Genomic DNA, 25,974 nt, shown 5'->3' with positions numbered 1-25,974 from the left:
CACACCTGCCACCCACAGAATTGAATAGATGCTTGGAAATATTCTTCTCATTATGAACAATGCGCGCCGATGATTCCGCCCATCTTGAGACAGCAGATGTGCCCCTGGTACTGTACATGATCGAGTTTCTACCACACCATCGTACACATATTCCAAACCCGGCTCTTTCAATTGACGACCCCCCCTATTCGGTTGCTCCTCGTGCCCCCCTCACAATCTAAGACTCCGGCGCGTCCGCGGGCGCGAGCACATTCTTCTCCTCCAACATCTTGGCCAGCGAGCCGTCCTGATGCATGGAGACCAGGATGTCGCAGCCGCCGACGAACTCCTTCTCGAGGTAGAGCTGGGGGATGGTGGGCCAGTCGGAGAACTCCTTGATGCCCGCGCGCAGCTCCTCGTCCTCGAGCACGTTGAAGGCGGCGAACTTGGCCGGGTCGACGCCCTGCAGGCCCAGGATCTGGATGCTGGCGCGCGAGAAGCCGCACTGCGGCGTCTCGGGGGTGCCCTTCATGAACAGCACCACGGGCGCCGAGCCCACGGCCTTCTCGATCGCCTGCCGCGTCGTGTCTGATAGCCAGCGGGACTGGAAGGCTGTGAGGAAGGGTGCCGGTCGTGCGAATGCTTGTCTGGCTACGGGACGGGTTGTGGCAGTTGCTGCTGCTTGGCGGAAGCCCTGGGATGCTGGGTTAGTAATGTCCTTGCAGGTGGATGCTGTCGTTTCTTGCCGCCTGGGTGCACAGGAGGCTCAGGGGGTTTCTTACGGCCGAGAAGAGAGATCGCGACAACATCTTGACTGTCTGATTGAGGAGACAGGGAGAGGCGCGGGTGTGGAAAGGGGTGACAGTGAGCTGTAATCTGGCTGCTGGTGGATGAGAAATTCAAGGGACCCGACGCCGGCGCCTCGATGATGCAAATCTGTGGCGCGAGTTCTATCCACTGGGAGCTGGCGCCACAGGAGGTGTCTTGGCCAATCAGACGCCGGCAATTGAAGCTCTTTCGGCGTGTCGGAGAGCCCCGCCGTCATGTTCCAACGTCACCCCATTCTTTGTCTGGGGGCGCTGGAGCGCACATCGTGACATTAACTGCCATTTCCACGCGCAACCGTGGCGAGCCCAAAATCTGAGGACTGAAGAACACCGCCAAATGGCCAATGTGTAGTGTAGTCATCCATTTACCAATTCCAGCTACTCGATTAGTTGATTACGCTCCTGTCCCGCCGTCCAGTGGCTGCTGACTAAAACTAAGTTCATGAGGCTCTGACTGGATACTTGGAGCTTAATATCCTCTAGGCCCCGCTCCGTGTTCTTGTCACTTCATGTCCAGATTCTCTTGATAGTTCTCCATAGTAACTGCTCAGACCTCTCTACACTGCATCACGAGTCTGTGGCAAGATGCTACAAAGCATATCCCCATTGCACGATGACCACCATGAACGGTCATCGCGGAATTCCACTGCCTCCCTGACTGCGGCACTCAATGACTCCAAGATCCACTTACTCCTCGCAGCGTCCGGGTCCGTAGCTACCATCAAGCTGCCTCTCATCATCCAGAAGCTCTCTACACATCCCAACCTCAGCATCCGTGTGCTTCTTACACCCGCGGCAAGCCGCTTCCTGGCCGGCCAGTCGGCTGAGCAGCCCACCGTCTCTAGCCTCCATGCGCTCCCCAATGTAGACGGCGTATACGTTGATGAAGATGAGTGGAGGGAGCCGTGGAAGCGCGGCAACGGCATCCTACATATCGAGCTACGGCGCTGGGCCGACATGCTTGTCATTGCGCCGCTGAGCGCCAACACGATGGCCAAGATCGTGTCGGGCATGGCCGATGGGATACTGACCAGCGTGGTGCGCGCCTGGGATGCGAGGGGAGAGCTGGACACGGACGTTGGCCGGGACCCTGTCGGTGCCTCTACCGCGGGCGCCGAAACCAACGGCCACGGCGCGACCAAGAAGATCAAGCGCATCATCGTCGCGCCTGCGATGAACACAGCCATGTGGCGGCACCCGATCACTACAAAGCAGATCAAGACCCTGAAGCAGGACTGGGGCGTAGGGAGGGGTGGTGAAGGCGGCGGCTGGTTCGAAGTGCTTGATCCCCAGGAGAAGCTGCTGGCTTGTGGGGATAGGGGCGATGGTGCGATGATGGAATGGACAGAAGTCGTGAAAATCATTGAGGACAGATTGGGGTTGAAGTTGTAAAACAAGGGCTGCACTGCAGCTATGCGTAGTATGTTAAGCAATCATCACGGGTACATAATAGTTACTTCAAACGCCCTCTGTTGCCTAAAACAATCTGGTTCGATTTCTTTGCAGCCGGTTCGAGAAGCGTCATCACGAGCAAAAAGGTACGAAATTGTCTGGACATTTTGCGTCCGTTGCATTCACAGAGGCGATGATAGACAGCAAGAGGAAGACAGCTTAACAGAGGGGAAGGAGGGAGAAAAAAAAGTGAGAATCCGCTCAAGGCGTAAGTAAGTGTGTAAAGTGTTCCAAAGATTATTCCAAGTACTTGAAAATATGCGCGCTAGGTTTGCCCCGGCCTCGAACCCGTAACCTGTAGCTATTCTCCCCCCACGCCCCGGGCTCCGGAGAGCGAAAGGCCTGGCCGGGGTGTCGAACCACTGAGCCACAAGAGAGAGGCCGGGGCGGTAGTAGGTTGCTCTTTGTTTCAATTGATAAAGCTCCTGGCAGAGCAACCAGTCGCATGAATGGTCCAGCGTGATCCAACTAGTGACAGAGACCTCCCCACCAATCATTCATTTTTCTTTTAGACTGGTTGATATCAATCCGTTTGTTGCAAGCCCAAGACTTTAACATTTCTCAACATTCGTATGGCAGAGTACCCTGTGTGAGTCTCACTCCGCCATCGAATCCCCTCTGGCCATCGACACTGACCTCAAAGCAAGACCATTCTCTTAACCAAGCAACCGGCACTCCCAGTCGAGATGGACGTTGCCATGGAGGATATTGTTGCCCAGAAGTACACTACTCCTCTCAAGAAGGGCCCGAAGAAGAAACCAAGAAAGACCATCCAGCAGTGCTTTCCGCGAAACGGCTTCGAGTACCCGGATGGTGACCGCATCTTCCAGAACAGAGACAACGGTCACTTGTTCAAGCGCGCCCTGATGGCGGTCATCCCCACACTCCGCCAGGTCGTCGACGAGAAGCTCGCAGAGCTCTTCATTGCTGCCAAGAAACACAAGAAGCTGGGTGGAGGCATCCTCCACACGCAGCGCTTCGAACCCGCAGCCCAGGACGTCGATTGCTTCAAGGACCTGCCCAAGAACATCATCAACCACGTCATGCTTGTGCTCCTTCACGCACGATTCTTGCACATCAAGTTCTCTGAGTACCGCCCAAACCCCGTCGACCCGGCTATTGAAGGTAAGACAGCCAAGGCAATCGATGCGTATACAGGCAAATCACCTGCCCAGCAGCCGGATGACGCGTTCAAGGACATGGAGCCCAAGCTCATTGCTGACATGATGACTCGGATGAAGGCCAAACGGGGACCCGACTGGGGTGATGATAAAGAGACGACTGGAGCCGGTCTTGATGCCAGCAACGCAATCTTCGAGAACATGGCGCAGAAGCTGAAGGAAATGCGCATGTAGATGAATGGGTACTTGAACCGGTACTGAAGGGTTTTGTAGTTGCGAGCGGCCAGAGCACGTCCAGCCTTAGGGAGATGGAAGATGCACACCAATACTAGATGAGAAATGAGTTGTGATGACCAGCCTGCTCTGACTGTATGTTCATATGTTTATGTCCGTGATCTAAGGTCCTGTCGCAATCTCCTGCACTCCAGTCAGGACGAGATTCCTGACACTCCTGTCTGTCCAGCGCTCCCACTTTAATCATCACAATGCTGTGTGGTGTTTCTACGTAATCGACGAATGAAAAGTCTAGCGGAAAGAATGTTTGGCGGCGGCCATTGAATGGAAAAGCCCAACAGTCCGCGGCAAGCAAACGGCCAATTGGGGTGATATTCGCATGGCGCCCGGACCAAAAGATTAGCTCACCATTCAGACGGAATAGGATAATATTGGGATGTGACTTAGTCTGTTAGGTTAGCTAGCTATTCAAAGGGGTCGGGGGCAAGTGTGGCGGCCTCATGAAGGTAAATACGGGAGATCTCTTTCACCTGCCCAGGAATTGACTTGTGGTCAAGTGGTTGAATGCTCTCTTCGACCCTCTACTCTTCAGGGCAGAGGGAAGTGGTTAGCTGAGATCCAACGATATCATGTTCAATTCCTGGGTAGCCCAAAACCCCCTCGAGGGGTTATCAAGGGAACAATCTTTGGAATCACAACTACGCCTCGTGCGAACTCGTTTTTTGCCTCTTCCGTTTGTTATTTCTTTACTGGCCTCTTTCAACTGTGAATTGGATTTTCTTGTCAACTTGAACTTAGACTATCATTATTTCCTCAAGGTCACCTTTTAGCTTCATGGCAGCCCACTTGCTACTAATCAGCCCCCCTAAGTCCTCCCTCGTAGTGCCCTCTACGGGAATCGCCAAACCAGCCCCAACCCTTTCGTAGACTGGAAAACTAGTATCGGTGGATCCTAAGCGTTCAACAGGTTTGAGAATCAAGAAAAATGGCCCTATCAATCCGTCATACCTCAGCTTTGGAACGCCTGTCCAACCTAATGGTACAGCTACCAATCCTTCCTCTTGGTAAAGTCTTATCTCATCCTCTCTCGGATATCGACCATATTCTTCCAAGTCCCAAAAGATACTCAGCCTGAAACGAATATCTTCTTCTCCAAATTGAAGATCCCAATCGTTTTCTTGGACTGATAAAGGCCACGTTTTACTCACCCCCATCAATGCGTAGCCGCCTGTCACCTTTCCGTACGGGCTTTGAGAAGACTCAAGGTCTACATGAACGTGCTTTATACTGACAAGCTCGTGTGCATGATCAATCCATATCTCAGTGCATTTGATCTGAGCGTCTAGCGATGCCCAGGACCATGTGGGAGCGCGGTACTTCGTAGGACGTTTACCTCCACCTTCTCGGCATTCCCAACAAAGACTTCTGACGATGTGATCTGACCAATGACCGGCGAGATATTGAAAAGGGGTAGTTGAATAGCCACGATCAAGGTGGCTGTTTCGGGCGAAGTGTGCAGCCAACCCGCTGAGTGCAGGCAGCTTATCGTCGGCCAGAGTTAGTTTGCGTGTAGTGTAGTTTTCCACGAGCTCCAACCAGTCTAGGTGGCGGGAATCCGTAACACTTTGTTCTCCAGCGTAGCTCTTGGATAGCACCTGCGTCATAGTAGAGAAAGTGAGGCTGTGGTCGAAGTCCTCAGCTATGCAATGCTGGGGACACTCGAGAAGGATACGATGCCTAGTGAAGTGCACCGTCCTCTGGGCTAGATAACGCTCCTGCAAGGCCCAAGCCCTAGTCGTCAGAGGCTCATCCTCAATCCAAGATAGTCGGCTCCGATCTCCTATGCAACTCCACGGAAGGGTATAGGCCAGAGCTTCTAGTGTTGTCCCTTGTGCGCAGAATGGTATCGCCACGTATTCCGGTATGTGCCGCTCACCAAGGAAGCCTTCATAGCTATCGGCAGCTCTATCGGCAGCTATGTTGAGCCACGAGTTCTGATAGACTCGGTCCATCCTTGCGGACTCCCGGTTCCAATCCTCAATATCGTCTTGAATGATACAGAGACTATCAATCCATATATATTCTATATCCAGCTGATACGCCAGCCACACTGCATCCTGGAAGGTCTTAGGCAAGGTGGATGTCCTGATCCCTTCCTTCAACCTGTCGAGATTCTGCAAGGTGAGAATCGTCGGTCTCTTTGTACCCCAACAATAACTGAGTGTTGCATACCTGACAACTGCCACAGTTGGTACATCGAGACACACTTTATTACCAGAATCGAGTATCTTCAGCACCATAGAAGGCATGCCTTCTGATAACGAGGCTGTGTGTTGGTGCTGCTCTGAGCATTCTGCAATCCAGTTCCTGACCATGTTCACTGTCCTTGGGGTCTTCGGCGATAGGTCAATTAGACGACCCTTTACAAATTCTTGAAGATTGCTGTGATCTTCTTGGATTATGAGCTCCGCGCCCCTGTAAAGAAGACCGTGTACTTACCTGTTTCCCGGAGTGCAATGCCGATGCCTCCAAGTAACGGTAAGCTGAACTTCCATCGTCGGTCGTTCGTTTGTGCCTCTGCAAGAATCTCGAAACCATCTCCGTTGTCTCGACCTCTAAGCCATAGCTTGAACTCGGGAAGAACTGGATTATAGCCACGAAGCATTCCTAGACGATTGTATTCCATGCGGTAGCGGTCCACAACGCCGAGCATCAACGAGCAAAGATCGCATTTCCTCGCGCTAGCTTCCAAAAGGCTAAAGGAATCATAATGATGAGTGAGGCACCTCTCAGTGAGATCGATCTCAAGGCCAGGGTGGTCGTAACTGAATCGTAAACCGCCACCCACTGTCCAGGTGAGCCTCAACGAATCTTTGCTTGGTGGCTGAGAAAGGGCGGCGAAGTCGAGACTTGAACATAGCTGACAGAGTGGCATTCTCAAAGTTGACTGCGATTCAGCGAATTGGAGATGGATGTACAAATTGCAACGATGCGTTTTTCCCCCTCAACACAGGGAGTTATGTAAGTGTTCTGGTGGTCGCTGGCCCTAATGCGCTGCTCAAGCGAAGGCCGAACGACGAAGTATCACTTGCTAAAGAACCTAACATGCAGCTGCCTGTGTAGTCTAGGCAACCAACAGGAGCGGGGTTGACCACGAAGTTACAGCACTGCGCCTTTCCGGTTCTCATTTACCTACCAGGGTAACCTAGGTATGGAGGGGTCGCGATTTTGGATCGTCCCATTGGATGCGCGTGGGCTGTCCGGCCCTTCAGAGATAACAACGATCTCAAAGCCCGATTTTGTTGCCTGACTTGGCTTTCGAAGTACTGAATGGTTCATTTGGAATGAGTTCCTCTTGATAGCTAGTTCAGGCTTCGGTTGCTTAGTTTCCATCCCAATTTTGTGTTCTCCTCTTGATAATAATTTCATATGAATGCCAGATTGATTCTGAATCTATCTTGAGTGCTAAGAACAGGCGAGTTGACTACCACAGCGCATCGAACGAGGTGTTGCCCCTTTTCAACTAACACTTTTGCGACCAAAGGACTATCGTGAATACGCCTTGGTAGCGGATCGTAAAGCTGCCCGCGGTCCTCGCACATGACTATTTTGGCAAAATATGAAACGCGCCATACCTTGTCTTGATTGCGAAGTGAGGTTAAGCTTTCATTCTGTTTGGGGTATTGGTACGGAACCTAACTGCCAACGTCAAAGGCTGATACAGGCACTATGTCAGGGACCCACAACCCCTTGCGAGCTGCAGCTCGAAGGCGCCTGAGGGACTTGGCACAGAGCTGAGCCCCCTTCAGCTGCGGGTTTTCCTCCAGACCCTGCCAGAATGCCGTGCATTGCCCAGCTGAACGATGCATAAGCGCCTTGAAGAAAGCCCTAACGTCCCTTCATCGTCGCGCTTGTCGCCCGAGTTTCTAGCCTTGGTACTCCTTAGAAAACTGTTGATGATGGCAGACCGCGCCCGTCCGTACTGAGCTTCTTACTCTAAGACTAACGTGACAGATGCTGGCAGAATGAGTTTCGGGTTCAGCATTGGAGACTTCCTCGCAGCTATCAAGCTTGCTAATCAACTGCGGAAAGACTTCGCGGGCGCTCCGGACCAATTCCAACACATTTCCTCTGAGTATGCATCGCACCCCTTGACACTTGCGCGTATTGTGGCTGATGGGACTTTACTAGACTTCGGAGTCTATCATTCACCCTTCAAGATGTCGATATATTTCTCTATGAACGTGATATCACAGAGCTCCAGCAGAACAAGCTGCGCGAAATATCTACTAGCTGTTGCAGCCTTATGCAGGATATTCAGCGCACTCTAGCGAAATATTCTACTTTGAAGTCAGCAGAAGTAGGCGTGAGGAAGATAGTGAAGAGAGCGTGGCAGAGAGTGCAGTGGGAACCCGATGACATTCACGAGCTTCGCACTCGAATCACCTCCAATATCGTCCTACTGAACTCCTTGCTTTCAAGCTACACAAGAGACGTTGTGGCAAAACTAGCAGAGCGACAAACACGCCAGGAACACCAGGAGTTACTTGATTGGCTAACGCTGACCGACTTCACCACTCAGCAGGCTGACCTGATCCGTCAACGCCACCCCGAGACTCTACAGTGGCTCTTGACGTCGGCGGAGTACGTGAACTGGATCACAACTCACGGAGATGCCTTGTTCTGCCACGGCATCCCGGGTACAGGAAAGACAATGTTATCCTCCATCGTCGTCGATAACCTGAAAGAGAGGTTTAAGAGTGACAAAGCCGTGGGAATATGCTATTTCTACTGCAACTACCGACGTCATGACGAACAGCAGCTTGATAACTTCATCTTGAGCTTTCTGAGGCAGCTAGCTCAGTGCCAGTCCACAATATCCGAAGAGCTGCAGGAACTACGTAGTCAGCACCAGTCGGACCGAACGAGACCAACTTTGAAGAAATTGACAGGCGTCCTGCAAAAGGTGGTTGAAACATTTTCAAGGGTTTTCATCGTTGTCGATGCGATGGACGAATGCCAGACGTCCGACGATTGTCGCAACCTCCTAATATCTGAACTCCGGAGACTGCAAGCTTCTGTCAAGGTCAATCTTCTCGTCACTTCTCGTCCTGTTCCCCACATTGTGACTGGGTTTCGCGACTGCACGTCGATAGAGGTTCGTGCCAGCGAAGAGGATATTGGTAGGTATACCAACAGCTACTTGCAACGCTTGCCTGGATTCGTGATGCGTAACCCGGATTTGCAAAAAGAAATAAAGAGCAAGATCGTCGAAACAGTCGACGGGATGTATGACCTTGCTTATCGTATCCATTCTATGGTGAGCTAGCTAACGGTGATTAGGTTCTTGCTTGCGCAGTTGTCCCTGGCTTCCCTCGAAGGAAAGAGGTCACCAAAGGCTTTGGTGCGCATGCTCGCAAATCTTGCTAGAGGCGCAGATGCTTACGATGTTGCGTACAAGAACGCTCTAGAGCGAATTTGCGGCCAGGGAAGAGACCGAGAAGAACTCGCCTTGCAAGTCCTGATGTGGATATCTTGTGCAAAAAGACCACTGACGACCACAGAGCTCAGACATGCACTGGCGGTTGAAGTAGGCGAGCCTGAATTTTCGGAAGACAACATTCCCGATCTTGAAGACACGGTGTCTGCATGTTGTGGATTGGTTGTTGTCGACCGAGAAACCGACATCATCCGACTAGTTCACTATACCACACAGGCGTTTTTCGACAGGGAAGGAAGCCGATGGTTTCCGAACGCATCGCGTGAGCTTGGAAAAACGTGTGTCACTTACCTCTCATACAATTACTTCAACACTGGGGCCTGCTCAACCAACGAGGATCTGGGACACCGACTGGCTCAATTTCCCTTATATGATTACTCTAGTAAACACTGGGGAACTCACATACATGATTACGCCGACGATGACTTTTTTCTGCAATTTATGAGGGAAAAGACGCATCTGCAAGCGGCTGCCCAGGCGTTGAAATCCAACGAGTGGTCCATGAGTCGAAACCCCAAGGATGCGCCGCGATCCACAACAGAGCTCCATTTGGCCGCGTACTTCGGTTTACGTAATATGATAGAGGATACAGTCAGCGGGGATATTCTTGAGTGCGAGGATAGCGATTACTGCACACCTTTGATATACGCTGCTCGATACGGTTATATCGAGATCGTGCAAGTTCTCCTTGACAGGGGCGCGAACTTGAATTCTAAGAACTTGTGGGGGAGTACAGCGCTGTCCGAGGCAGTTGGAAAGAGGAACGAGCCTGTCGTGAAGATACTCCTCGAAGAGGGTGCGGATGTCAATATCCAAGATGTGCTTGGTGAGACACCATTATCAAAGACAGCAGGCAGCGGAGACGAATCCATGGTGCAGCTTTTGCTGAGCACAAAAGCGAATGTGATCTACCCGAAAAATGGCTATGTGGCTGTTGCTTCAGCAATAAAAAATGGGTATGACTCCATAGTACGGCTGCTTCTTGAAGGCTTGGGGGAAAATTACACAGCCATGGATTATGGGGATCTGCTAGTCCATGCTTCCGAGTTGGGAAGCCAGTCTTGGGTTGAGGCCTTTCTGGCCAATGGTGCAGATGTTGACACAAAGGACAAATACGGCCGGAGGCCACTACATTTGGCCGCTAAACGCGGGTTTGAGGCAATAGTGCGAATCCTTCTGGACAACGGTGCTCAGGTGAATACGAAGGACGATCGCGGCATGGCACCATTACATACTGCGGTTCGAGATGGCAAGGAGTCCGTACTTCTCTTGCTACTGACAAACGGCGCCGACGTTGATGCCCAGGATAATCACGAAGAAACACCATTGTTGAGCGCAGTTGAGCATGGTCATGAGGCCACCGTGAGGATCTTGCTCGAAAACAAAGCTACAGCAGATATGCGGGACAAAGATGGCCGTACACCACTGACGCAGGCTAGCAAAAGTGGCAACAAAGCCATTGTGCAAATGCTGATTGATCATGGCGCTGACATAGACATTATGGATAATTACGGCTGGACACCATTATCACGTGCTATAAGCTCCAGGCATGAATCCATTGTTCAAATCCTCCTTGACAAGGGGGCAACAGCTGAGGCCCGGGGAAGAGACAAGCAGCGGCTGGCAGAGGCTCTAAGTGAGCGACAAGCAGAGTTTCGGATGCAACAAGAGGCAATCGATCAAGGTTATGACGACGATGGGTACGATATGTGTCTTGAAGACTATGAGTATAGCCAGGCGCCCCTGGCTTGGGCGGTCGAGGAGGGCTTTGAAAGCATTGTCCAGGCTCTCCTGGACAGAAACGCCGACGTTGAGGCTATGAACAAATACTCTCATTCACCGCTAGTCCAAGCGACGATGCAACATCGCGGAGACATCGTGAAGATGCTTCTCGAAAGGGGGGCTGATGTCAATGCCGAGGATGAATACGGCCACACAACGCTGTACAATGCAGTCAGTGCAAATGACGAGGCCATAGTCCGAATGCTTCTCATGAGCAATGCAGACGTCAATGCCAAGGTCTGGGATGGCAGCTCGCCGCTGTTTGAAGCCTCCGAAAATGGATACCATGGCATCGTGGAACTCCTCCTTGGCCATGGGGCTGAAGTCAATGCGAAAGATGATTATGACTCGACGCCGCTCTCTCTCGCAGTTGAAAATGGCCATGAAGCTGCAGTACGGCTGCTTCTGTCATCAAATGCTGATGCTAAGGCTATCAACAAGCATGGACGAAGTCATCTATCCCAGGCCATTGGAGGTGGCCACATGAATATTGCACAAATGCTTCTCCAAAGCGGTGCTGAAGCAAATGCTTTGGATGAAAATGACGTGACACCGTTGTTCTACGCCATCACGAGCGGAAGCGAGGCCGCAGTGCGGCTTCTTCTTGAAAACGGCGTCGAAGTTGACTTCTTGCTTCCCAACAAGCTGTCATCGCCCTTAGTTTACGCAGCATGGGCGGGAAAGGAGACCATTGCGCAGCTGCTTCTTGAAAGGGGCGCAAAAGTGGACCTTGCAAATAAGCTGGGGGAAACCCCTCTGATTAGAGCGGCTCGTCGAGGACACACAGCTGTCGTGCACTTGTTACTCGACATGGGGGCCAATCTTGAATTGAAAGACTACTTAGGACGGTCAGCCCTGTTTCACGCAACTATGGGAGGCCAGCGTGAGGCTGTCGCTCTCCTAACCGCAGGTTCCAATACCTACGCCAACCATCGCGACCATTATGGTACTTCGGTCGTGTCGGTCGCTGCACGTTTTGGTCATGAAGATATCCTTAGAGACCTGGTTAGTCTGGGGGATGCCGATCTTGTGTCAAGCGACTGCTTTGGGCGTGACGCTTTTTGGTGGGCTTCCGTCCAGGGGAATGAACGAATACGTCAACATTTAACTCAAGTCGCTCAGTGCCAGCCAAGAGCGAAAGCTGCAGAACTGAAGTCTGGAACCACGCTCAGCTTCGGTCAAAAGAGACGTAGCTGTGATGTGTGTCTTGCCGATATCGCAGAGAAAGAGCAATATGTTGCCTGCGAGGACTGTGGGCGCGGGGACTTCTATATTTGCATCATATGTCAGGACCTTGGGGCCCGATGCCAAGGAGAATTGCATGTGCTCAAACAATGCGCCGGGGGCTTTCCGGTCACCTAACATGGATCAGGTACCAGGATCAGACCGGATAATTGAGCACGGAAGCCCCGGGCAGTAACGCATTCATTGCGGACGCAGCCGATCTGAGTACAAGTATTGGCTAGTATCTGAGTGGTTATCAATAAGCATACCAACATTGAGCCATTGATACCTGTCTACTATGCGGTTTCCAATTTTGTTTCGAAAACATAACTTTTCCCGAAAACAGTGAGACCCAATGCGTGTTGAGACCGTATTGTACATGGAGTAAGATGTGACAATAACAAATTATGTCGTGTACGTCATTTATGAGCATGTATTATCCCATGATATTATCCTCAGTTGAAGTGATATATAGCATCTTCTCCTCTCTATACCGTGGCTTATATGTTTAGGTACCTGTGTCTATCCTCGGGATTTCCCAGATACTGTGCCCGTGAAGCTAAAATCGCGTGAGAGCAAATCATGACACTCGTAAGTGCAGCGGAATCTTTTGCTTTTTACTCTCCATTGCACAGTATTTGGGAATTGGAATGACCTTGAAACATCATCCATCTGCGACATTACTGTACTCCAATCCTTCGCGGGGTTTTCCATGGATACCCGTGCCCTCTGCCCGCTTCAAAAGCTCTTGGTGACTGCTGTCAATGTCGTGCAAGCGGTAATACCCGTGTACTTCAACGTGCTTAGTCCCAACTGTTTGCATCGCAGCTCCGTCTCTTTGAGCGTCAACGGCCTTTGTGCATCGATATTAAAGATTATTCAAACAAAGAACTCGTGCCTCTCCCCTCCGAATCCTTCTCGGTCTCGGCTAGTGCTTACAGCTCACAGTTCCCCTTGAATGGGAACGTTCTCCTTGAGCCTCCGGAGCTTATTCGGGAGCCATTCATTGACAGCAGGCTTCCAGAACTCGCAGCCAGGATTTCTCCGGGAGATTATATTTCTTGCTATAGATGCCTATGCGACCCTCCGGCATATCCGTTCTACTGTCAACTGGTTGTGGAGACTTGTAGAACGAATCGCGGCGAACGAAGTAAAGCGTCATCGACGGCCCATCCATCTTGATGCTCTCCTGGTAGCCGACGTTCTTGTACTTGTCGGTGAACAGGTGGCGATAATTGTAACGCGCTTGATGTCTGTTTTGGGAAAGAAGGAAGGAGGAGGGCATAAGGTTCGGCTTCGTTCGCTCAAAGAAAGACGCCTCTGTAAATGTTGAACTCAAAAGGTCGATTCAACAGCTCTGACCTCTGTTCTGTAAAGGATGGGGTTATTTCTGGCAGGTGCGCCGCCGGCTCGCTGATTGACTGGTTCCTATCATACCACACTGCCGTGATATGTATACTGTTTGCCAAGGATCTAGACTCTAAACAATGCATCTGTGTGCCCAATCAGCGTCACCGCACGAGCAGGAGATCAGCCAGTCACAGCTGACGCCGGGTAACCCTGTCGGCGGATGTGATGAGCCGCATTGTCGCCTGCCTTACCCCATGGGGCCATTCTCAGTCGAGGCGGTGTGAACAAGTGAGCGAGCATGGTACGATGCATGAAGATCGGCTGGGTGGACAGATGCACGGCGGCACGCAAAACTGACTGCTCACGTGTGCCCTTGCCCGTTGCACCTGCGCGAGATTGCCCGCCAAGCACCAAGCCAGTTAATTATGCACATGGAGGGAATGCAGGTGCTGTCTCCAGAGCTGCATAGTGGCGCGAGCCGTGCGGGTTAAGTGCCTAGAGTCTGGCCAGACCCCCCGAGGCTATAGCCAGGTACCCACAATGCAAATTGGCAGCTCTGGCAACCCGGCAGAGCTATCCCTGGGGCGGCCTAGGCGGGCACCTGGTAGGCGCTGTTGCAACCTCATAGGCCTCGATAAGAGCCTGGGCCCGCTATCGGCAGCGGGCTCCTAGCGCATGCTGTTACGTCAAGGAATCCCGAGGCCCCCCAGCGGCGAACGCACTCGTCGTGTCGTGTGCAGTGTCACAGAAACTCCCAGCGAAGTCCTGATCGTGATTGCGGACGGGCATCGAATGCTGTGGATCACTGGCTAGTTGCATTGCATGTGGGAACGAACCTACTTGCAGCTTCCCGTCCCGAGGAGGTTGCTGCTTGGTCGTCGAGGAGAGCCCAGGAGCAGGAGCCTACCTGGCTATGCCGCAGTCGGTGGGTTATCCTCCATGGTGGGACACTACCTACGTACTGTTTTTTTTTTCTTCTCTGGAGCTATCGAGTTTCCCCCCGAGTCCTCATAAACGAGTTGGCTCGCTCCCCGAAAGTATTGCAACATTTGGGTTCCGGATCGCGTCAACGCTAAACCACCACAACCCGCCGCCCAATCGCGTCTCTTTCTCCCGCCGCCGACAGCAGAGTCAATGTCTCTCGCCCAGCATGTCACGGCAACTGAAGGTATCGATCGCGAAGAGCCGCTCGTCCAGGTGCAGGCCGTCGACGAGTGCGCCGAGCCGCACTGGCGCCGACTGAGCTTCGACGCCTTCGCCCCCGTCGACCTCGATGCCATCTTGGAGCTCGCCCCCACTCCGCACATCGCGGCCTACAAGATATCGCCCGCCAGACGCGTTGGTAAGAACACAACATCTCATATAGGACAAGCACACACTTTTTTTTTTTTCTTTTTTTTTTTTCTTTCTTCTCATGTTTGCATTCAGTCAGTCAAACCACGTTCTGCAAACCAAGCTAACGGCATGACCAGCCCAGGTTGTCTTTGCCGTCATCCTCTGCTGTCTGGGTTCCGGCATAGTCTTCGGCTTCGCCTCCCTGAAACCTGTGCTCATCGCCGAGGGCGTGTACCGGGATCTATGCCATGTCGGCGACCCAGACTACGAGAAGGATCCTCTTGAGGTTCCCTGCGCAGAGCAGGATCTGCGGCTCAACTTGTTCTTCACGGCTGGTTCCATTGCGACCAATGTCTCGAGCTTCTTTGCTGGGTTTGCACTAGATCGCTTTGGCAGACGTACGTGCTACCTGGCCTCGGCGGTCTTCCTGGCAGTTGGATGCATTTTCATGGGATTCGCCTTTGCTATCCCAGAATTCGACGGCTACTTGTTGGGGAATGTATTCCTAGGACTGGGGGGTACCTTCCTCTTTGTTTCCAGCTACCAGCTGACCGATGCGTTCCCCAAACACAGTGGTCTTGTCACCGCGGTGATCACGGGGGCGTTCGATGCGTCTGCGGCCATCTTTCTGTTTTACCGCTTGGCTTGGGAGGCCACTGGCGGCAGCTTTGAACCGTCCCAGTTCTTCTTTGCCTTCTTGGCTGTGCCCGTCGTCCTTATTGTTGGCGAGCTGGCTCTGATGCCGAAGGCGGCTTACCATACGACGCCCGAGCTGGAGCAGAAGATTGAGAAGGCTCAGGACCCGATGCGTGATGTCCACGACTCAGATCAAGAGCTGAGTGATGGCGAGCTATACAGGGTACGAAGTTACCGGGCTGATCATCGCCGGGCCAAGCTTGATCAGATCGAGGACCTCATTGGTGACACAGATCTGAGGGAGGAGCGAGCCCACCAGGAAGAAGAGCGTCATCTCGTTAGTGGCATTTGGGGTGTACTACATGGGCTGCCGGCCCACCAGCAAATGCTTACTCCCTGGTTCATGCTGATCCTGCTGTTGACTGTCTTCCAAATGCTTAGAATGAACTACTTCATTGCCACTATCCGCTCCCAGTACCGCTTCATGTTGGGATCAGAGGAGCTAGCCGAGGACATCAACAACTTTTTTGACGTTGCACTGCCCCTTGGTGGAATCGTGGCCACGCCGTTCATTGGTATGCTCTTGAACAATCTGAGTGTTGCCACGATGCTTGCAATCCTGTCCGCATGTATAGTGCTCATCGGAGTCTTGAATTGCTTGCCGTTCGTGTGGGCTGGCTACGCGACTGTCATCATCTTTGTTCTCTTCCGGCCGTTCTACTATTCCGCCATGTCGTAAGTACTTAGCACTGTCCAATATGCGAATGCTATACTAACCATTAGCAGCGACTATGCCACCAAGGTATTTGGATTCAGAACATTCGGCCGCGTCTATGGTACCATCACCTGCCTGTCCGGGCTTGTCAACTTTGGGCAGTCTGGATTGGATGCCCTCACTCACGGCCCTCTCCATGGAAACCCCATTCCGATCAACGTCTTCATGGCGGTTGGAGGAACAGTGCTTGGAATAGCACTGGCGGGTTACGTGCAGATCAAGACCATGAAGTACCAGGCTGAGGTCGTCGAAGAGAGTGGACGCCAAGAACGCATGGCTCTTATCCGTGAAGAGTCGACTGGATATGGTGCAATGGCCCAAGCCTGAGCGCCTTGTGGCGGCGGCGGCGGCGGTGGTGGTGGTGTCTACGGAGAACATCCAAAAGGCGATGCATACTGCATGACAAGGAGAGAAGGAGACCGCGGGGAGTTGGAGGTCTTACCAACCCAGCGAACTAATGGCGATGCCTTGCCGCGGAACTGTATTGAGATATGATTAATGATAAGCGAGCGTGGCTGATTAATAAAATTCATGTTAAAACTAGAGCTTTACTCGGATCTCATCACGTTGCAGATTACAGCATCACGAGTTGCATGCCTGGGTGGCGCCAAGAGTGATATGTACAACAATCTTGTTTCCGAGCCCGCAACGTTAGATAGTCTTTGAAGGGGGTATAAGAAGTTGTCTCAAAGACAAATCTTTCCTTGGCCTGCGACTTCTACAGCCCCGACCGTATTTACCGCCATGGGATTTGTGGGGAGGGTTGGTGACTCTGGCGGGGTTTGGGGCCGGTTTAGGCCAAAATTATAGGGCAATCTACAGAATACGGAGCACTACACTCGCAATTGTCAGGCCTTCAACGGGGCAGCCACCTAAATGGGGCAAAAAGACTTGCCAACAGTTTCGTGTCCTACGCCATTATCGTAACATATACAGAGTCTTACATTGCGACCTCTGCATTGCCAGGAGCCAATCAAACAAAACATGCGATGCACCGAGAGCCGCACCCAGCCAGGATTACACAGCCTAGGGGCTGACGCCGACCGTCGATCCATAGCTCGAACCTAATTCTGAAATGCTTACCTAAGTAAAACCACTATCATGCTATAAAGGGGCCCTGGCCTTCCCTTCATTGTACCCACCTCCAAAGGAGGCCGGAAATGGATTCCAAAGCGCCCGTCTCCTCGAACAAGCACCGCGGCTATGCCACGAGTCACGATTGGGCCCAAAATCGAGCCCGGATCACGCAACTATACCAAGATGAGTCCCGGCCCCTGCGCGAGGTCATGGATATCATGGCCAATAAGTACAACTTCAATGCCACGTAAGTGTCCCGGTCTGCATCGCGCTATTCCGAGCACATCACTGACGTGAATAGGGAGAGGATGTACAAAAAGCGCATCGGTGACTGGGGCATTGACAAGAAACTCAAGGAGGATGACCTGCTGCAGATCCTGCGCATCTTGGCATTGAGGTCACACTTGGTCGGTAATTCGGACGACCTGGTCTTTTTCGTACGCGGCAGACGTCTCGTGGACACCCGACTTCTCAGGTCAATCAGTCGCCGGTCCAAGGCCTTGAAGCGATTCCATGCTGGCGAAATGCCCTGCCCGGAATCCATAAAGGCCGTGCAATACCAGAAACTGGGACCGGCTTGCGGAAACACCGCGTTCGCCCAAGATGACCGATCCGAGAGCGTCGAAAAACTTTTCCGACTTATCCGACATTGCGTGCTGAGTTCCATTGACTCGCAGACCTGGATGTTTGATGATACTGCTTGCTGGTCGGCAAGTTCCACGGCGACGGAGCAGCTCGAACTCCACGACGGCTGGCATTTGCCGTTCTTTTCTCTTGCCTCATACCTCCAGGGCGATCTGAATGCGGACGCCATTGGCAAGGAACTGAGCACCTTGTTTGATTTTCTGCCCCAAATAATCAAGGCTCAGCCTCCATTTTTCCTCCCTTGTCTTCTGGGGATGCTGCTGCGCCTGCATCAACTCAAGCAAGCCTATCTTATTGACATTATGATGAGGCATATTTCGCAGCTCAGCTGCATATACTTGGGCCCGCATCATCCGCTCTTCTGCGTGATCAAGCACCTAAGGTCCTTGAGCCGTGGTATAGAAGACGATTTTTACTGGTACGAACAGTCGCTACTAACGCTGACAGATCAGTTCGAGACCCAAATCGGGCTGGAGAACAACATCACCATTTTGACGGCGACCGCGTACCTTGCCGCGCTGTGTATGAACGGAGGCATAACCCTTGACTGGTTGAAGCTCACCGGGAAATACACATTCAAACTGGCTGACTACACCACGCGGCTCGATACGTGGGACGACCTCGAAGTCAGCCAGAGCCGCTGGAACCTGGATTGTTTCAGCAGGAACCCGACTGCCGTCCAGGCGCGCAGGTTGCTGTTGCCAGTGCTGTTCGAGGGCTCAAGGTATCGGTCGAATCTCACGGACACGGGTGTCGCTTTTCAAGAGAGTCAGATCACGGCAATGGATCTCGCTAGGAGGCACTTCAAGTATCATCTGGCGCATGCGACTTTATCGGCGGGGAATTGGTCCCTCTTTCAGGACTTCTGCGCACTGCTACCGGAATCCGCGCCGCTTCTCGGTACGAATAGGAGTTCAGCAGTTCGAAAGTGAATCGACGAGAAAGAGTGAAGCACAATAATCCCATGTCACCAGCGCGTAACTCGCCTCGCTTATGTACCGTCTGGTGAAGCCCCAGTTCGAGTTTGCGCCGTGCCGAAACCTACAAGGGTGTTGCTCGACCCGATGTAGTGGAACGAGAAGCCAGCGGCTACACGACGGTTTTAAGTGGCTGACTATCCCGGTCCGAGACCCGCCCATTGTGCACACGGTACATATTTACGGATTACGGACCTCAGGACATTCGGACGATCTTTTCACTTCCTCGATTGCTCCTTCTCAATTGAAAATATTTACACGAGATGGCGGAGAATAACGTCTCGCTCGGTCTAGGCGACTTGAAGCAAGTGGAACTTGAGAAAGAGGGTCAAGCGGCCAGCGTGAGAGCAGCGCATCACGCAAACCGAAAGCTGCCTGGATTTGAAGCTCACCAACCTGTTGGTGAAAGCTCTCAATATGGGTATAGCGTCGGCTACCAAACGCAGCTACTACTGCCATCTCAACTACTATCGTCCAATCCTCCGATGCAAGTCCCACCATCGCAACTGCTTAGTGAGGGCATGCCTCTAGTGAACCCGATACTTTCTGACGCCGCCAACAACTCTCAATTTAATCGATCGCCTCCGTTGGATGCCGCTGAATATGTCAAGAAGGCCAACGAACTTATTAATGCCTCGCTCGAGCGAACGCCAGGTGGCACATCAGTGGTCGAGCCTGATTCTGTGTTAGACGAGTCCGGCCGCTTGTATCACGGGTACAATCAGGGGAAATATTTCTTACCCAATGACGCTGTTAGTAATTATAGTTCTAGATGAACTTGACAACTTCTAATCGAATATCTCTTTCTAGGCAGAACAAGATCGCTTAGACTTTCAGCACAAGATATTCTTGATTATGTTGGAAGACTGGCTCCATTTAGCCCCTATGACCACTGTGCCAAACTTTGTGCTTGACATAGCTACGGGAACTGGCAGTATGTTGATTTCCGCCTTACTAGATACCCCTGGACTTATCCGTAGTCATTGCCGTTCGATTGTGATCTACAAATGATCAGGTCTCAAGTCTAGCTTCCTTATTTCATGGTTTTAGTCGAACAATCGCTGACTGGTGTTGTAGTATGGGCGCACGATTTCGGCAAGATACACACCTTCCCTAACAATCCTGTGTTGGACTAACGCGTCCCCAGCCGAGAAATACCCATCTTCCTTCGTTATTGGTACAGATCTGAGCGCTATTCAGCCTGATCCCAGGGTACCGAACTGCGTTTTCCAGAAAGACGACGCTGACGCCCCATGGGTCTTCCCAGCCCCTCACCCACCAGAGGCTCAATGCGTGGTTCCATGCGAGCACCGGATCATGTTTGACTACATACATCTTCGCCTAGTTGCTACGTGTTTCGACGACCCTCGCGTGCTTATGCGTCAGGCTTACGATAACTTAGCCCCCGGTGGGTGGATCGAGTATCAGGATGTCAGTTTGGATCTACAATCTAAAGACTTTGAGGGTGTGTTTTGCGCTTTGGTACCGCTTTGAGCCTTTTGATTAATATCCTCGCAGGATCGGCATTCCAGAAGTACTCAGAAGGCTGTGTCCGCGGAGCGGCGGTTATGGGCAGAGATCTGCTAATCCCCTACAAGTACAAGGCCTATTTGGAAGAAGTTGGCTGTAAGTCCCACTCCCGTAATCCTTTTTCGCCGAAACTGACCAGTTCACGGTAGTTGTGGATGTTGAGCATAGACAACTAGTATTGCCTTACAGCCCCTGGCCACAAGACCGGAAGCTCAGACAAGCGGGCCTGTACAACTTGCAGAACGGACTAGATGGAGCAAGAGGCTTCGGCTACAAGATGCTGCGTTTTGCCGAGTACTCTCCTGACGAGGTCGAGACCATCGTGCAAGAAGCAGTGGACTACATCAAAGATAGCCGAAATCAGGCATGGGCACCACTGTAAGAGCACTGCTTTGGTTTCCTGTTTCTTTCCTGCCGAAACATGCTAACAATGCGCTATAGTCATATTGTCTACGGTCGTAAACCCCTAGCTAGAGCTTGAATGCTTAATGGCGCGCTCGTGGTGCAAGTCAAGAACGTTGTCTCGATTTTGACGTCGGTCACGGTTTGTTAGGGTTTCCGTGCTAGGAGGGCGGACTCAACGATTATTCTTTCTTTATCAGCACTAATGGACATTTGCCGTATTCCTAAATCTTCAAGATCGTATTCATCAATGTCAAGGGGTCCCCATTATCGTGCTGACTATTATCATGACCTGAGAAGTATGACCAAATGATCAAACATCACCGCAATCTATCGCAAAATATTGATTATCCGATTTTGTGTCCACCGCCGAGCGTACATGGCCGCAGCATTGAGCTGCCGATCTCGTACAGTCGTAAACCGTACCTGCGAAATTGACCTTTTGTCCATTGGCTTTGATCGTCATCAGACCTTGTTTGGTGTAGTGAGCATGGAATCTGTGAGATCTTGTTGGTGAGAAACTCGCAATTGGTGATTGAGGCTTCGTCCTACTCAGCCACCGAGTTCCCGAACTCCTGCTCCTCTTATAGGCCGAACTTAGGCGAGTACCCACCCACATTAGATGTTGGCACATAGCTACCCCTCACTTTATGTTACCAAATATGTTACTTATGAATATCGTTGTGATTGATTTTGAGCTCATTCATGTTATCCTATAATGACAGTTCCAATCTTCAGTTGGCTGTGCACTTTGTGTAACCACGTCTTCGAGCCAAAGCCTCCTATATTGGTACACTTTCTCAGATTTAACTACTCAGGCAGTCACAATCGCCGTCTTTGGCTCTCAACACTGGCAAATTATAACGAAAAGGCCATATCTGTGGTATGAGAGTCTACTGTGGCACACACCATGCTTTGTCAGATATGCAAAAACAGGCTAGAGAGCATCAATAGCCTCAGAAGACTGCGTCGGGCTTATGACTATGCGACTAAGAGCCCAGAAAATCGACCCAGAAAATCGATACAATAGTTACTGGCTCTGCTCGAGTAAGATTATTCCCAGCCTCCTACAGCGACTTAGTAATAGGGCTACCAATCTATAAATAAAGCAAGCTATTCCGAAGAAATACCTAAGAATTCTGAATACGATCCAGAGCCGTTCACTTATGTATATGGATACCACAATAATGCGCAATCCTTTGCAGCTTCTATGCAGCAGGGATGTGTCATGTGTAGTGACTTGCCTTTGGATCAGAACCAAGGTAGACAGAGCCCTATTGAGTTGCAGTTCGGAGTCTTCACCGTATTTTGGATATTCTTTGAAAAGAACAAACCATACATGACAGTCGATACTGGTAACGGATCAAAAGTCATAAGTCTTGTCCCAGCCAAAGGTAAGGATTCAAATCGAGTCTTAGCTTGTACCTATGGTTAATCATTGACAGGCAGTCAACTAAATTTCAGTCTTGGTAACTCTACGAGTTTTGCGCTGACACTTGCGCTTGTAAATACGTGGGCGAGTACATGCTTCCAGCATCAGCAAAGTTGTCAGTGGCCAGGCATAAATCACAGTTATAAGCCTTCCGGCTTGCTTGAGTTGGACTATACAAAAAACCCCCAGACTTGTCGGCTTGTGAATGGCATCGAATAAATTCAAAGTGCACCATATGTTGCTTTAAGCTATTGCTGGGACCGTAAGCCAGCATTCAAGGCCCTTCGCCTCATGAAGTCTACTGATGCTCAATTGCGAGAGCCACAACTACTTACCAGTCTACCAAAGACTTTTCGACATGCGATATCCGTCGCCAAGTATTTCGGAGTTAGGCACTTATTTCGCCTCGTTAATATCCGCCCACATGCGCTTTGTGGGAGATGACGAAACTGGCCAGATCGAAAAAGGGACTTTGACGTTACGGGGGCCCATCAGTGCCGCAAGAATTTCCATCTTATCGGACAATCGGTACTCTGTAGAGTCTTTCTACTATATGGCTGCCCGTTTGGAGAACATCATCACCCTTCCCTAAACACGCCGATTGCAATATTCGACACTATGGAGGACCCTGGAACTGAGGTCATTTGTATTTGGGTTGCCGCCCAGCTTGCAGCGCTGGGGGGTTGGCGAGCTTGTGGACTTATTCTTGGTTGCAACGAATATGGCACATTTAAAAGGATGGGTACCATCTCCTTGATTCACTCAGATGAGGCAGAGTTAGTGAACTTCGTGAGAAGGTTCCCGATAGAAGATGTCGAGATTATGCGAGCCTCCTGATATAGTAATAACTTTGTTAGCAACCAAAGACTATGGTTGCGCGCATGTAGTGTAGGTGTCTGCAAGTAGGTGGAATTTCAAAGACGATTTGCCAACACAGGACCCTCAGCATGGTTTGTGAGGACATTAGAACTATAGTAGTCATTAGTTTTGCGCCATGCATCACCTGGGACTTTGTCAGAGCTGAGACCGTGCTTAAAATTTTAACAACTTGGGTCGTTATTGGACGGGAAGTGGCCACTTCCGCGTCTAGAAAAATACTATATCCTGTATGTACAATGATCCCGAGAGAGGCCCTCGTGTGAAACTTGAATGCAATATCCCAAAATATCAGCGTATCCCGGTAGAAAGGCTCCTCAAGCAAGATAAGTTCTCCAATATCTGCATCGGGGCAAGTAGAGAATGAGTCCACAGTCAGGTCCACAATCAGATTTAGGCAAAGCTGGCGCCGACCACCCAGCTTACATCGTCGTTGAACGAGGAAGTGGCATCGAATGTGTGAACGCCGCCATTGCTCGCAGCATGCACCACGTTGCTGTAGTGGCGGAAATAGCGGGTAGGGTAGCTCCAGGATTGGAGGGAGTTGCCCTGGCCGTTGAGTCCTGCCTGTGGGCAGAATGTGGCATCTTCCCGGAACTGCTTGGAACCGTCGTTGGAATTGAGTTGAAGCGTGAAATCATAGTGCCGTAGGTAGCTGCCGGCAGTATCCTTGGACTCAAATGAAACACAGGCGCTGTTGGCAAGGCCAGCGCGAACCGTCCAGCTGGCTTGCTGCTTGAGAGCGGTCGAGCTGGATGACGACACTTCTTGGGTGTTGACAGTGGAGCCCGAGTGTGCGATATAGCGAGTGTTGAAGCCGGAAGTGGTGGCCCGTAGCGAGACCGAGGAACCGACTGTGAGCGCCGGGCCACTGGTCTGAGATCCCACCGCATATTTGGCAGCTACAATATCGGCCTGTACCGAGTTCTCGGTGGCATCGGATGGATATCCGGAGGTCATTACGCCCTCATAAAACGTGCCTTGAGCGCCGACGCTGTTATCGCCGCCGATGCCGAGAATTATGGCGCCTTCCTTGCTCATTGGGTTGTACCCAGAGACACTTGGGCGAGCACCATTATAATAGGTCGACAGTGAGCCGGATGCGGCATTGGCGCCGCGGATCGCCCATTTATTTGGGCCTCCCTTGATGAGCGCCGTCAGAAACCGGTAGGAAACTGACGGGTCGCCTGCATTGTTTTTAGAGTTGGATCCAGAGAATAAACCGTTCTCCAGATCAGCCATAACCCAGGGGCCGCTGCCAGAGCCAGAGCCCCAGACAGTGTTGGTTCCGAAGTAGATGGCCTCCATATGGCCGTTGCCCGTATCTGTACTGCTAGTCTCTGCGTTGCCGTAGTCAAAGCAGCAGCCACTGTTATAATGTGTACCGTCGAGCACCTGTGCAACAACCCGGGGTCAGCATTTAATGTAAAGATACAAGAAGATTCTCGCGACAACATTGAAATTGAACCAGAGAGGTAAGGTGGAGCTTCGGGGGTCTCATACCGCGTACATTCCTTCCGCAGCATCGCCTTTAGCTATGCCGCTGGCGGCGTTGTTTCGGTAGCCTGTGCCAGGCGATATAAAGACACCATACGCCTTCTTGCCGTTTAATGTGACGGGTGCGCCAGTCGCGCTGGCCAGGTTGTCGTAGCCATTGGACTCCGGGCCCTTGAAGCCGCCGGGCGGAGCCTGGGTCAGGTGGTTGCCGCGACCGGATTGGTCATAAATGATCGTAATAAGGCAGGTCGTGCCAGCGCAGAAAGAGTCTTGGGTGGCGGCATTGGCAACACCGCCGGCAGAGACTGGCGCGATTATGGTCGTTGCACCGTCAGAGCCGCGTTTCACCTGGTAGAGTGAGCCGGTGTACGCGCTGTACAGAGCTCGAGTGGTGCTATGTGCAGCGACGCATGGTGTGCCGCCAGAGGAGTATATGTCACAAGGCCCTGCGGTGACGAGGGAGCCTGTGGCAATGAGGCCCAGGGCGAGAGCGCGTGCGCGTTCGAGGCTCGGGAGTGGGAACATGTCTAGTTACTCTTGGCAGGGTAACGACTGCTCAGGTACACCTATACGCGTTCGGAAATGATCACTGGTGTCTTGGCCTGTCTCTTTATACTCTTGGGCCAGCAGTCCGAGCGTTCCTTTTCTTGGTTCAAGATATCAGGCGTCGGAGCTGAGGTGCCAAGAATTCCCTCTAGTAATTATCGATAAAAGTATACATCTTCGTATTGATACTACCTAGCATTATGCGGGGTGCATTAGCAGCGCGGCATACATAACTCCGTTAAAATGGCACTGCAGCGTTACATCACCAGCGCCTCGTGACACACGTAAGGCTACTGTTCGAGGGCGTCAGAGGTGGAACAAAGCGACCCGTCCAGTTCCTGGTCTGCAAATACTGTGACAAGTGCTCTTTCGAACACAGAAAAGGACGGGGCCAAATTGAGAAGGTGATAACCTGTGGTTGCATCGTCCCATCCGATCGGGGTTATCTAACCCGGCGGGGACGCTGTCGCTTTCTCGATTGCCGACTTTGCTTCCCCCAATCAGCACACACTATTCTGCTGGAAGCCAGATATAGAATTCCGCTAGTCAATATTCATCGTACGATGGGACCTTGAATGTTAAAGACACGACACAGTTGTGTCGTACTACGCATACTCAGCACTACTACCTTGATCTCTGATATGTCACATGCATCGGGAGCCTCCATTTCACCTTTGCTTGGGCATCCAACGATCGCAAATGGCAAAATGGAAGTTGGCGGCCCCACTACGATTTCGAGTTCGGAAACAGGACATAGCGGTCTAAGGATTGATTGGA

At 51.6% G+C, this 25,974-nt stretch overlaps 9 protein-coding genes across 9 annotated transcripts; 6 read left to right on the top strand and 3 right to left on the bottom strand.

The window, feature by feature from the left end:
* Positions 1–217: 217 nt before the first annotated feature.
* JN550_002857 (uncharacterized protein) lies at positions 218–788 on the bottom strand (the record flags this gene model as incomplete). Its single annotated transcript, XM_049314197.1, has 2 exons — positions 218–673; positions 762–788. 2 exons carry the CDS (start codon positions 786–788, stop codon positions 218–220), a joined length of 483 nt encoding a protein of 160 aa, XP_049175382.1.
* Positions 789–1,391: 603 nt separating this feature from the next.
* Positions 1,392–2,198, top strand: JN550_002856 (uncharacterized protein; the record flags this gene model as incomplete). The annotated part of the gene is made up of 1 exon (XM_049314196.1): positions 1,392–2,198. One exon carries the CDS (start codon positions 1,392–1,394, stop codon positions 2,196–2,198), a length of 807 nt encoding a protein of 268 aa, XP_049175381.1.
* Positions 2,199–2,944: 746 nt separating this feature from the next.
* On the top strand, positions 2,945–3,613 carry JN550_002855 (uncharacterized protein; the record flags this gene model as incomplete). The annotated part of the gene is made up of 1 exon (XM_049314194.1): positions 2,945–3,613. The coding sequence occupies one exon, from the start codon at positions 2,945–2,947 to the stop codon at positions 3,611–3,613; it is 669 nt and encodes a 222-aa protein (XP_049175380.1).
* A 936-nt stretch (positions 3,614–4,549) lies between these two features.
* On the bottom strand, positions 4,550–6,548 carry JN550_002854 (uncharacterized protein; the record flags this gene model as incomplete). The annotated part of the gene is made up of 4 exons (XM_049314193.1): positions 4,550–4,565; positions 4,622–5,776; positions 5,846–6,044; positions 6,113–6,548. 4 exons carry the CDS (start codon positions 6,546–6,548, stop codon positions 4,550–4,552), a joined length of 1,806 nt encoding a protein of 601 aa, XP_049175379.1.
* Positions 6,549–7,638: 1,090 nt separating this feature from the next.
* On the top strand, positions 7,639–12,048 carry JN550_002853 (uncharacterized protein; the record flags this gene model as incomplete). The annotated part of the gene is made up of 4 exons (XM_049314192.1): positions 7,639–7,748; positions 7,805–8,902; positions 8,957–11,959; positions 12,018–12,048. The coding sequence occupies 4 exons, from the start codon at positions 7,639–7,641 to the stop codon at positions 12,046–12,048; spliced, it is 4,242 nt and encodes a 1,413-aa protein (XP_049175378.1).
* A 2,555-nt stretch (positions 12,049–14,603) lies between these two features.
* Positions 14,604–16,542, top strand: JN550_002852 (uncharacterized protein; the record flags this gene model as incomplete). Its single annotated transcript, XM_049314191.1, has 3 exons — positions 14,604–14,811; positions 14,942–16,175; positions 16,227–16,542. The coding sequence occupies 3 exons, from the start codon at positions 14,604–14,606 to the stop codon at positions 16,540–16,542; spliced, it is 1,758 nt and encodes a 585-aa protein (XP_049175377.1).
* Positions 16,543–17,375: 833 nt separating this feature from the next.
* JN550_002851 (uncharacterized protein) lies at positions 17,376–18,869 on the top strand (the record flags this gene model as incomplete). Its single annotated transcript, XM_049314190.1, has 2 exons — positions 17,376–17,539; positions 17,594–18,869. 2 exons carry the CDS (start codon positions 17,376–17,378, stop codon positions 18,867–18,869), a joined length of 1,440 nt encoding a protein of 479 aa, XP_049175376.1.
* A 308-nt stretch (positions 18,870–19,177) lies between these two features.
* Positions 19,178–20,925, top strand: JN550_002850 (uncharacterized protein; the record flags this gene model as incomplete). Its single annotated transcript, XM_049314189.1, has 6 exons — positions 19,178–19,666; positions 19,725–19,848; positions 20,062–20,379; positions 20,433–20,540; positions 20,594–20,822; positions 20,886–20,925. 6 exons carry the CDS (start codon positions 19,178–19,180, stop codon positions 20,923–20,925), a joined length of 1,308 nt encoding a protein of 435 aa, XP_049175375.1.
* A 2,622-nt stretch (positions 20,926–23,547) lies between these two features.
* Positions 23,548–25,176, bottom strand: JN550_002849 (uncharacterized protein; the record flags this gene model as incomplete). The annotated part of the gene is made up of 2 exons (XM_049314188.1): positions 23,548–24,549; positions 24,658–25,176. The coding sequence occupies 2 exons, from the start codon at positions 25,174–25,176 to the stop codon at positions 23,548–23,550; spliced, it is 1,521 nt and encodes a 506-aa protein (XP_049175374.1).
* Between the last annotated feature and the right edge of the window lie 798 nt (positions 25,177–25,974).

This window comes from Neoarthrinium moseri (genome assembly GCF_022829205.1).
Source record: "Neoarthrinium moseri strain CBS 164.80 chromosome Unknown scaffold6_Wmoseri_CBS_16480, whole genome shotgun sequence".
Lineage (NCBI taxonomy): Eukaryota > Fungi > Ascomycota > Sordariomycetes > Amphisphaeriales > Apiosporaceae > Neoarthrinium > Neoarthrinium moseri.
This window is presented reverse-complemented; position numbering and strand designations above follow the sequence as displayed.